General features: G+C 40.9%; 1 protein-coding gene across 2 annotated transcripts in view; it reads left to right on the forward strand.

The window, feature by feature from the left end:
- Positions 1-13,025, forward strand: part of GPC6 (glypican 6) — a 785,665-nt gene that overhangs the window by 732,248 nt on the left and 40,392 nt on the right. For both annotated transcript variants that reach the window (XM_081858156.1, XM_081858157.1), the window contains exon 6: positions 5,053-5,196. In XM_081858156.1, the coding sequence (XP_081714282.1) occupies positions 5,053-5,196 (144 nt within the window). The remainder of the gene's footprint in view (positions 1-5,052; positions 5,197-13,025) is intronic.

Here is a 13,025-nt window from a genome sequence, read left to right on the forward strand (position 1 = left end):
ACCTCAGCGTAAGTCTCAAAAGAGAAGTGTGGCACTCAAATCAGAAGCATAACACTCAAAACGGAGCACATTCTGCTTCCAAGAAAGGTTAGCAAACCGGAACACTTACTTCCGGGTTTGCAGTGTTTGGGTTCCAAGTTGTTTGAGTACCAAGAGGTTTGAGAACCAAGGTACCACTGTACACCAATAATCAAGAGTGGGTCAGGTTGTACTTCCAGATTCCCACAAAAGCTTCTGGACCATGCCTGTTCACTGGGCTAGAAAATACAGAGGTTACAGTCTTGTTACAGGTTGCTAGCTGTGGATTGCTCTTTCTTGTCCCTCACTAGACCTTTGCATTGTTCCTCCCATAATATAACAAGGAAATGTTGCAACAGGTCCCCAACTTTATTAAAACAGCCTTCAAAAACCAATTATCATATTTGTAACACTCCATCCGGACAGTTGAAGGGCATGCCCATGGGAGTTAGCCCATCTTACCATTGGTACTTTTCTCCCAATATAATTTTAATTATATTTATTTTTTAATTTTTTTTTACAAATTGACTTCAAATTAAAAACTTGATTCAGTTTGCATTTACACTGATTCACACTTTGCGAAGCATTACATGAACCAAAATGCACCCGTTCTTCAAAATTTGCACTTTTCTGAATTTTGCAATTCAGTTCGGCCAACTAATGCATACAAAAATGCAGATAGCAATGTAAAGTGTGCATAGAAACGCATGCATTCATGAAAATAACATACAAAAATGAATTGCATTGGACAAACTGTGTATTAGGCAACTTTGCATGTGTCTTAGGAGAGATTTGCACTAAAATGATTTTTAAAAATGGAGGGTGTTCCCACATTTCACCCCACTGGTTTCTTAATATTTTGTAGGTTGGGAGAACCAGCTTTTATTTACCAGTGCTGATTCACTTTCTAATGGCTGGCAATATTTTTCTGTCCTATACTGCTTACCAAGGTTTTCAGCTATATCCCAGTAGCTTGGTAATTTAGATGTGATTTTGTGATGCAAAATCGGCCAGACACACTTTTTAGAAGTAAATAAAAATAACAATATAGTCTTTATTTATTTGTAAACTATAACGCTATAAGGACTTGATCTTGATGACTATCAGGGTCCCTTGCAACTTTACATTTCTGCAGCTCTACTAGGGTTTTCTTTAAAAGTCAAATAAGAATCTCTCTATTTAATAAATTGTTCCAGCTAAAGAGCAGCTACTAATACTATAGTTGACATGGTACCAGAATCAATACAGCCAACCTGTACTGCTTTGCAAACACACCTTATAAACATATTTTGCAAGGGAGGTGAGCTGAAGGGAGGGGGGACAAGAACATGAAGAGCAGGCTTAGAACTACATTTAACTTGCAATCTCTCTTCTCCCTAGTTTTCTTACAAGTTCCTTAAGGCTTAGTTATAGATGATGTAATAAGGTTACTGTAGCTTTAAGTGACAGTTGCAAAGGCTTACATGATGGCTGATAAAACCTAGTTCCTAACGTTGTTTAATTTGTATGCCATTTACCCATATTCAGTGCTGTTTTCGGGGGGGGGTACGCTGGGGTACGCATACCGCTAAACATGTTGTGAACCTTCGTACTTTTGTCCATTTACTGTATTTATTTTTCCCAATTTGAACTATAAAATGGAGATTTTCTTGAGTCAAAATGAGAGCACCCCTAAACATTTTTTTAAGAAAAAAAGCACTGCCCATATTTACCCATATTCCTTCTTTCCTAGTCAATCTCACCACAAGGTCCTGTAGACTTGTTTTCTTTGAGCCAGGCTTGCATGAAGTTCTCACTCTGGTCAGTTCCAGAAGCTCCTTGTTGAATTCTCCTCACTGCTTATCATCTTTATATGGCCTCACTGCCAATTTTCATCTTCAGGGCAGGCTGCAGCTTCAACTTTCTTCAGCCTATGTTGCGTCTTGCCCACCTTCCACCTACTTCTGCCCCAGACTTCTCTCTCAGCTTCTTAATCTCAGCCACTCTCAGTCTCACCCTCTGTCTTGTTCAGCAACTTTGGTCACTCAACAGTATGAATTATGTCCCAGCCAGCCTATCCTTCAACCAGATTTGGGTGACATTGGTTTCTCCCCACTCATCAGACCACCTCAACTGTCCAATGAGTGACCAGGCATTTGAGCCCAAATGACCAGTCGCAAGTTTATCAAAAAGGACCGTTTCCCCAGACCAGCCTGAGGTATTTACATGGCAGCCAACTGTCAGCTGTCAACAGATATTTAATATTTTAATCTAGCCCTTACAGGGCCTCCCACCATGTACAGTGGTACCTCGGGTTAAGTACTTAATTCGTTCCAGAGGTCCGTTCTTAACCTGAAATTGTTCTTAACCTGAAGCACCACTTTAGCTAATGGGGCCTCCTGCTGCCGCCGTGCCACTGGAGCACGATTTCTGTTCTCATCCTGAAGCAAAGTTCTTAACCTGAAGCACTATTTCTGGGTTAGCAGAGTCTGTAACCTGAAGCGTATGTAACCCGAGGTACCACTGTACACACCCTTTTTCTAACTAAACCCAACTGTTTGCTTAAACAAATTTTAAAAAGTATTTTCTCCAAAAGGCCTTTTAAAAAGATGTGGGGAACTGAACTTATGTTCGGGGGGAAATGAGAAATTGAGAGAAACCAAAATTGACAGATTCACCCATCCCTAAAGATGGAGGAGGGTTTGTTGAAACAGTTGATGGTTTCCTTAAGAGGTGATAGCATGTGTTCCCCTCCTGGGCCTTTCTTCAGCAGCATTCACCCAAAGTTGCACAGATCTCCCCCAATCCCCAACACCATATATCAGGATGTGTCCATTCCGCTCTCCTGTCTACTTAGAAGAGCCCTAGGGCTGCAGACAATGCAGCTTTGTTTTATCAATGCAGAAATTTCCAGGTTTCAGGTTTCCACATTGGCAAAACCTTTTTTGACAAGCTTGTTGCTAGCTAGAACTCAGACGGAGGTCATTCACGTCAGCCTGAATCAAAGGCCCTTAACATCTAATATGACATATGAATATGACAAATGGTTATTTATCTAGATCTGCATACCTCCAGCCTGACCTGAATGGGGCTTATCCAGGTCCAATCTAGATTTCCTATATGCTGACTACCTTTCAAAATATAACATGTGGAAAGTGATTAAACGAAGCATCCGCTGCGCTCTATTTAAAAGCCATTCAGGAGCATGACATTATATTCTTCAGCCTCCAAATACGCTATTTTATTCTGGCAGAACTCTGTCTTTATTCTGACACATCACTAAGTAGAATCAATGAGATCAATTTCCTCCTTTTCATTTTTAACCCCATTGCCTCCCCCACTTATTACACGAGCCATATTGAGGCTGCTGTCACACAATCACCTTTGCAATATGTCCACTCCTTCTGCATTGTTTTCCCCTTCAGCTTATGTAGATTGTGTTGCTCATAATTCTTTGGTGCACACTTGAATGCGAGAGACTGGTCCTTACAGCTTCTTATCCAAAGACAAGGCTGCTCCCCTTGATCTAGCTGTGGCTTACTGCACAACTGTATAGCTTTTCTCCGTTTGGTGGGTCTCAGAAAACACACCAGGAAGCCTTGATGCAAATGCCTCTTCACCAAACACCAATAAGGCTTAAACAGATGGGAGCTGGAGCGGTAGTGGCTAAGTTTTAAAAAGAATTCCATTTAGTTCCAAAAACAAGTTACACTCCTTTAAGAAAATAACACCTGAAACAGAACACTTGCCAGTGCAGTCCATTCACACATTTGGCTGCCAGTTACATGTAGAAAAATCAAGTGAATGGCCTAAACAAGTCAGTGAATGTCCTGAGCAATTTGAGCCATAATTTCGTGGGTTTTGATTTTTACCTCAAATGTTATCCTTTCATTGAGGTTGCTTTTTGTTCATTGAAAAAAATAGGTAGCCAATGAGTAAAAGCAATGTTTTCTTTTTTTTTATAATAAATTTTTATTGAAATTTTTCCATAAAAAACAATAAACCAATCCATTTATATATCACATATTTCGCCTTGTTTGGACCTCCCTCAACTTCTCTGACAATCTTTCGTAGTTCAAATCCTCTCCTCACATTCCTTCATTAAATATTGCCATTAAATATTTTATTTCTATCCTTGCTTACCTTTTGGCAATACTCCTTCTATTTTCACAAAGCTTCTTTGAAACACGCTAGCGTTGTGCTATCCTCACATATGTTTTTCAAATACTCTGTAAATTTCCCCCAGTCCTCAATGAATTTCTGGTCTTTTTGGTATCTAATTTTCCCTGTTAATTTGTCTAACTCTGCGTAGTCTGTTAGTTTTAACTTCCATTCCTCCAAAGTCGGAACCTCTTCTTGTTTCCACCTCTGGGCCAACAATGTCCTTGCTGCGACGGTAGCATATTGAAACAGTTTACAGTCTCTCCTACTTATATCCGTTCTTGTTATTCCCAAGAGTATTTAACAAGAGTAAAAGCAATGTTTTCAAGTCTGTTTGATAATTATGTTGGAATGTACTTAGACATTCTAAGACTTAAAATTTAAATGTACACACTTGAAGAAACTACCCAGTCTTTGGGCAGTTCCACGAAAGAAAGAAAGAACCCAGAGAAGGTCTTGAAAGGGATAACTTTATGATCCTTGAGATGGTCTATGCTCTGGTAATTTTTGTTCATGCTTTTGAGTAGCAGGTTGGGCAAAAAATAGTAAAAAAAAACAAAGGTATTGATTAGTCTCACTGAAAGCCAAAATAGAGCCATTCAAGTATTTTGAACTCAGACCTTCATATTGCATGTGTGAGGTATCTGTTTTGATACAGGTGACACAGCTTGAAATCCAGTTCATGTAACTTGGTGCTTAGACAATAAAATTCACAAGTATAACGCATCGAGTCAGTAACAAAAAATCTGCTTATTCAATTGTTGATGACGCTGTTGATCGATCACTTTCACCAGGTTATCAAATTTATCCATGTGAAATTGAGACCCAGGAAAAAGATGCTGCTAGATTCAATTCTGAGTGAACCTTTGGAGTAATTTAGCATGGTTCTTGCAGGTCTTTCAAGGATGTGGACAGCCTAAACCAGCTCCAGCTTTAAGATCCTCCCGCTCTGTTCTGGATACCTTTAATACCCGCTTTCGACCCTATAATCCTGAGGAAAGACCAACAACAGCTGCTGGTACAAGTTTGGACAGGCTGGTAAGTAATAACTGTGGTAAAGTGATCTCAATTGTTATGAAAAGCAAGGGATTTTATTTTGAAAGTTGACCTTCTCCACACTCTTAGATGCTCATACCTGTTGCATGACACCACCAGATAAAAATGTCTAACAGTACAATGAACAGCTATTTCACTCTGAAAAGAAAGAATGGCAAAAAAGTTGAATTATTCGGGCAGTGAAAAACTAACAATACTGGAAGTAACAATGATCTTTCCTGCAGACCACTAGAACAATGTAAGTATATGTCATGTGTGACCCTTCAAAGCATTTCCCTTGGGAAAGCTTTTCTATCCTTTTCCTTCAGAATGACTTATTCTTGAGTGAGGTGCCACACAATGGTAGGAAAAGTTTGTGTTAGTTGGGGAAGTTTTGTAGGCCAGAGACTTAAATATTGCTTATTCTTGAGGTAAGTGGTTCAGTGAATCTACCTAAAATGTTAGAAAAACAACCTACCTCAGATATTCATTTAAATCTTAAATGAAGGACATAAAAAGCTAGCTTTTCAATGTGTGGACCTATAAAACAATTCTGACCTGTGTGTCTTCATCCATTATAGCAGTTTTCTAATTTTACAAATTGCAAATCATTAAAAAATATAGGGAGGAAAGAATTTTGGTCAGCTAGAACTTAACAGATAATTAATCTTTTCTCATTCACCTCTTAATCTTGGTTATGTATGTGGCTTCACCATATGGCTATACATGGCCAAAGCAGCTGGCTAGTAACAACAAAACCTTGCTCATATGATGTGAACAATTATCACCCAACAAAACAAATGTTTTCTTAAAAACTAGGGATGTTGCAGAATTATGCTGAAGAGTTGCCTGCTTCTTACTCATCACTCTTCCTAGAACCAGATGAATTTACTGAGCTCTAGCCTTACAGAATGTGAGAATGGCCTTTTGAAGCTCACAAGTGCACTATAGCCATTTGACATCCTTCCCCGTGTTGTCCTTTGCACTTCTGACTATGGGGGTGGAAAGGAGAAGCACATGGGGGTATGGGTGCTCAGCCTTACTTCCAGTGAGACAGTAGGGCATGTAGGGTGAGAAGAACCATCCTTCTAACACCAGTGCCATTGTTGCTTACCTGGATGGCAATGGACGGGCCAAGATGGCAGCAAGGTCAGGACCACTGGCTTAGTAGCAGTGGTACCCCCAGCATATGAACTTCTCCTGCAATGAGATATAAATCCCCATTCACATTCCAGTACAACATGTCACATATAAATAGTAGCACTGGATTGACTTTGCCCTTCCTGTCGTCTCTGTGCTTCGTGGCATAGGAGCCAACTCCTAGTGGTTGAGGTCCCTTCAGCCGCCCCCTAATAAAATATTTGAGGAGACTGGAGGGCCCCAAAGTTGACAGGAGGGCCCCAAAGTTGACAGGCATTGACATTCAAATGAGTGGGGTGCCGCATCTTGTGATCGATTATGCAGGGCGGGGCTTACGTAGGTCCCCACAATATTTTATTCAAGTTGGTACTCCTGATTGGTGGTGTTTGCTGATTCTGAATGTGGTGTTATCAAAGACGAGGGGAGTTCCCCATTGTCACTGCCCCAGAAATATCAGGCCAGAAACCTTTGGGGAATGTCATGAAACATTTTTGGATAGGTAGAAAGACCCACTTTTGCCCCAGATTTCTAAGAGTAGGATACTACAAAGTCAAGACCAAATCTGAAGCTTGCCACCTTTCATGACACCTTTCATGGCATTCCTAATAAAAACACAGTCACATTTCGGATACTTACAGGTAATTATATAAGATATGCATGTGTAGTTTCCATTACATTTAGAAAGCTCCCTGCTGCTTACATGGACTTCTCAGGAGTTCCCAGTTGTCTATCATCCAGATAAGGAGCTCTCAGCTGTCTTACATCTAGGCCCTGATAGGTCCATGCCTGCTTAGTTTCAAAAATGCTTATAGCATAAGGTGCTCTCAGCTCCTTCACTGTCAGTTCTGATTATGTAACTGAGTAGGGATGCTACATATCTCTATTCCCTGCATTGTTTTCAGTGAAATGTGCCTCTTTGTACCCACATTCTGACCCAACTCTTTGAGAACAGATTGCTGGATGTAATAGGAACAACTACTATAAATGACAATCACTTTTTTTAATTCACTTTTTATGCTATCCTTTTCTGATACTTAACAGAATTAAACCACTCTGTTCTGTCCAACAGAATGACAGATGTTGACACCCAAGACACAATATTAAGATACTAAAAATATTGCCTGCTATTTGGTCCACTTCATCCACATTCATCCCATTTCAGAGCAGCAGGAAGAAGATAGACTGGGATCTCCTGACTGTAAACCAGCAAGAGTTTCTGACTCCCAATACAATTGCCCCCCCCCCAAATCCCCAGAACATTCTTTCCTCCTTTCCCCCTCTGAAATTAAGACAGCTTGTGGGGAAATCAGAGTAGATTTGCATGTGAGCTAAATTTTTGGTACTGAAAACAAATCTGTGGACTGACCAAGTATTTACCTTGTCCTACAATTCTATGTCAGCTTTCCTGTTTTGTGCATGGGTCCAGTTAGTAGACCTCAGACTTCTTTTGGGGCAGAGAGTAGATCTGCCAAGCCTACAATTTGACTCCATCCTTCCCTTTCTTTGGGTCTCTCTTGGGTTTTCCCTGCAATAGGCTGCTACTCAACCAACCACATCTTCCCTGAGCCCTGTTAAACTTTTACTACCCTATTAAAATATTGCTGGGCTCCATTGACCTAGCTTGCCTCCCTGCGATATCACCTTTCAAGCCTCTCTTCATGTGCTACAGAAATGCAATACATCATAGGAACTATTTTCCATAGAATTCTGCAATAAGAAAAGTCCTCGTGTCTCCAAATGAAGAATCACGAGTGGTCACCTAGTGGAAAGACTGCTCCAGGCATCCAGTGTTAAAGGATTGTGATTCTCCCTTGTATGGAAGAGAGTCCTTCTCACTGCCTAGCTATTTTTTCTGAAGCATGTTGCCTGTGGTAGGTACTGTCAGAAAGGGATGCGGGTGGCACTGTGGTCTAAACCACTGAGCCTCTTGGGCTTGCAGATTGGAAGGTTGGCAGTTTGAATCCCCACAATGGGGTGAGCTCCCATTGCTCTCTCCCAGCTCCTGCCAACCTAGCAGTTCGAAAACACACCAGTGCAATTAGGTACTGCTGCGGCAGGAAGGTAAACGGCATTTCCGTGCGCTCTGACTTCTGTCACGGTGTTCTGTTGCATCAGAAGTGTTTTAGTTCCCAGACATTTCACCATCTATTGATCCCTGTGCCACCACTTTATTTTTCACTGCCACCACCCAGGCCCTACCTGGTACAATACTGAGTCCAGTCAGGGCTAAATTGGAACATAAACTTTTGTTTATTTATTGCAGTTTAACAAGCGTGTGGTTTCATAAACGGTATCGGTCAATTACAATCATGGGGTGCCTATCCAGACCTATAACTTCCGCTACCTGCTCTCACTCACTAAACCACCTCTCAGATATTTACTTGTCTGCCTAGCTCCTAACTGTTCCTGACTCAGCTTATTTCACTACGCTAATTCAACCTACCCACAAACTCTATCCCAGTTCACTCCCACTCCAACCACCTCCCAACGAACTCCTCCCAGAGCTGGTTTTATAGTCCCTCTGACTCCACCTCCCTGGGTCCTGATTGGGTAACCTGTTTAACTATTTCACCTCCAGCACTCTCATATGTTAACGTCACAGCCACATGACCCGGAAAGCTGTCTGTGGACAAACACCAGCTCCCTTAGCCTGAAAGCGAGATGAGCGCCTCAACCCCATAGTCACCTTTGACTAGACTTAACCATCCAGGGGTCCTTTACCTTTTTTTTCTGTCAGAAAGCTGAGAGATGGGGATCCAAGAGACTCTGTCTAGGGGATCTATGCTTATTTACTTGGAAGAAATACCCCCAGATAGTTCATTCCAGCCCTGCACAGAAAAGCAGCAAGGAAAAAGACTATTATAGCACTAGCAGAAGCCAGCAGATCAGGGATGCTCAAACTGTGACCTTCCTTATGGTCACCCCAGCTCCTGTCAGCCTCAGCCATCATGACAAATAGTCAGGGATTATGGGAGAAGCAGGCCAATAACCTCTGGAGAACAACAGTTTCCTTCTCCCAGATTTACTGGCTGCTGCTACTAGCAAACCAATCTCCACGATACAAACTCCAAATGGCAAATCTATGCTGCAGATTTAAAACATTCCCACAAATTTGCCATGCATCTCACTAGTCATAATGTATTACTCTTAAGATGAAATGGCGAGCACAGCATTTCAATGGAGAAATCCGTTTCTGTCCATGAGAAAATTGAATGCGCCCAAAACTGAAACAAGTAATCCTGAGCCTGTCAAATTAAAGTGCAATCACTTCAACTCCCAATTAACTTTACAATACACTCATTTTTACAGCTCCTCTCATAATTAAATAAGCACTTATTGTTGTTAAGTGTCCATATGTATAATGCATCTTCGCTCGCTAAACTTTAATTAAGGAATTCATGTTTCAAACAAGTTGGGACACAAAACTTATTTCACAACTACATTAAACATATGAATCAGTGTTCTTGTTATCAATGCCTTCAACCATCGGGTACTTTTCTTTTGTCCCCTCAGACCAAAAAAAAAAAGTTTTTGACACTCCCTTCTTCTCAAAAATGACTCTTTACATGCAAAATATAAAAGTGATGCTGTTATGTGTGGTACATAAAAGCAGCTCTTGACTTTCATTGTGAAAGTCTGCATATTTTACCCTCTATCTTTTTTTACTGTTTTCTAACTCTGCAGCCTATTCAAAGAGTTTCAACAGACAAAGCTGCAATAACATTTTATTACAAATGTGCAAATATGAAAGGGATTCGTAACACTTACATGTCTTAGCTATCGGTATTCATTTACACTTTAAAAAAAACAATCAGAAGAAGCATGTTGCTGGGGCTATTGGTTGTCACGCACAATCATTTTGAGAATTAAAAATATAGAATCACAGAGGTGGAGAAGTCTTGAGGCCATCAAGTACAACCCTCTGCTTAATGCAGAAAATTCAGTGCCAGAGCACTCTTCTGAGAGAGGAAGAGTGGGTTATGAATTTAATAAAATCAATCAATCAATCAATCAATCCCCAAGAGATGGCTGTCCAGCCTCTGGTTGAGATCTCTAAATTATTTTTTGCTGCTGCTACTACAGCTACTACTATTATTATTATTATTATTATTATTATTATTATTATACCACCTTTCATTTCAAAAAGAAATACCAGCGTGGTTCACAAACAAATAAAACCAATAGTAAAATGACAATAATAAAACTAATTAAAAACACAGCTGCTGTAATTAAAATACATAGTAAAACAGCTACATTAAAGCATACACAATTAACATATGTAGGATAAACAAGCCAATCAGTGAAATGCTTTCAAGAAATGTTTTCAAGAGCCGGCGGAATGCCAATGCTGATGGGGCTTCCAGTTTTTCATCAGGGTAGGGATTCCACAGCACTGGTGCTATCAGTAAAAAAGGCCCATCTATTACCTATCTGTCTACACATGCACACACATAATCAAATTTGAATTTGTGAAAACAACAAACCTCTTGGTCTTTTCCAAGACTTACAGTGATAACAGATGCAGTAATGTCCATGATTAACAAATGTTTCAGACTTCTAAGCTTAGAAGCACATAGGTAACCACTGTTCAGTCAGTTGAGAAAACCCTTCTCCCTCCCTTTAACTGGGGACATGGAATTTTCAATTTGAGGTGGATAAATTAAATTAGGGCTACAAATTTTTTATTCTTATTGTGGATTAGGAGCATTCTTAGAGTGGGGGCAATGGCAAAATAATGATAATGGTGGTTATGAATATAATACTGTTGAATACATCTGAAATCCTGGGCTTTCAAACCCATATATATATATATATATATATATATATATATATATGCAGGTTTTGGTGTCCTCGGGTGTCTTCCCGTGTAAAAGTTGGGGTGTCTAGGTGACGTTTCGACGAGGTCTCACTCGTCATCTTCAGGCTGGTGCTTTCGGCTTCTTGTTACTGGAACAGAGCAGGATCTCAGTGTTTGAGTTCCTATAAATACTGTAGAGGGGGTGTGGTGTATAGCCTCCAATGTTCTGGGCAGAGAGGAAGTTCCCAGGCTAGTGTGCCTTTTCTTCTTTTGTTCCTTAATTACTTGAGAGATATCTTGAGTGATTTCTTGAGTGATATCCTGAGTACCACTTAGGTGGGTCATTAGGTGTGGATTAGTTGTTAAAGTCTTTGTGTCTTGACCTCTTGAACTTTGTGAAGAGTTTTCCTGAGAAGATGGCTGTACTGTACTTAGTTGTGCTCTGGCTTGGCTTCGTGTATAGGGGCGAGCTGTGGTTTTGTGGCTTGTGTCAGCCAGATCTGTGTAGGGATTGCAGGGGGGTGCAGCATCCGGAGGTGCCACCATGGATTGGCTACTGGATGGTGTCTGTAATTCATCTGTGGAGAGGGTCTGGGTTTGGGTCTGGTGTGGTTGATTGGTGTTGGCGTTCTGTGTGCCTCTGGATCTGGTGTCAGTTTTTGTGGGGAGGGCTAATTTCCAGATGTCTGGCAAGCGGGATGTGTCGTCACGCTTGTTCATGTTGTGAGGGTGTTTCTCTATCTCGATGGCTTCCATGATTATTCTCTTGTGGTGATGTTCCGTGTTAAAGAGCAATTTGGAATCTGCAAAATTAATTTCGTGTCCTGTTTCTTTCATGTGTTGGAAAAGAGAGGAAGTTTTTTCTTCTTTTTTGACGGCATTCTTGTGTTCTGCGATACGTGCATTTATTCGTCTGTTTGTTTGTCCAATGTACGTGGCTGGGCAGACTTTGCAGGGTATTTCATAGATCCCTTGGTTTTCCAACTGGATTTTATCCTTGGGGTTTCTGAGGATATTGGCTATTTTTTGGTTGGTGCAAAAGGCTGTTTTGATATTGTGTTTATGGAGGATATCAAAACAGCCTTTTGCACCAACCAAAAAATAGCCAATATCCTCAGAAACCCCAAGGATAAAATCCAGTTGGAAAACCAAGGGATCTATGAAATACCCTGCAAAGTCTGCCCAGCCACGTACATTGGACAAACAAACAGACGAATAAATGCACGTATCGCAGAACACAAGAATGCCGTCAAAAAAGAAGAAAAAACTTCCTCTCTTTTCCAACACATGAAAGAAACAGGACACGAAATTAATTTTGCAGATTCCAAATTGCTCTTTAACACGGAACATCACCACAAGAGAATAATCATGGAAGCCATCGAGATAGAGAAACACCCTCACAACATGAACAAGCGTGACGACACATCCCGCTTGCCAGACATCTGGAAATTAGCCCTCCCCACAAAAACTGACACCAGATCCAGAGGCACACAGAACGCCAACACCAATCAACCACACCAGACCCAAACCCAGACCCTCTCCACAGATGAATTACAGACACCATCCAGTAGCCAATCCATGGTGGCACCTCCGGATGCTGCACCCCCCTGCAATCCCTACACAGATCTGGCTGACACAAGCCACAAAACCACAGCTCGCCCCTATACACGAAGCCAAGCCAGAGCACAACTAAGTACAGTACAGCCATCTTCTCAGGAAAACTCTTCACAAAGTTCAAGAGGTCAAGACACAAAGACTTTAACAACTAATCCACACCTAATGACCCACCTAAGTGGTACTCAGGATATCACTCAAGAAATCACTCAAGATATCTCTCAAGTAATTAAGGAACAAAAGAAGAAAAGGCACACTAGCCTGGGAACTTCCTCTCTGC

The sequence above is a fragment of the Podarcis erhardii genome (assembly GCF_964252035.2).
Source record: "Podarcis erhardii genome assembly, chromosome: 4".
Taxonomy (NCBI): Eukaryota; Metazoa; Chordata; class Lepidosauria; order Squamata; family Lacertidae; genus Podarcis; species Podarcis erhardii.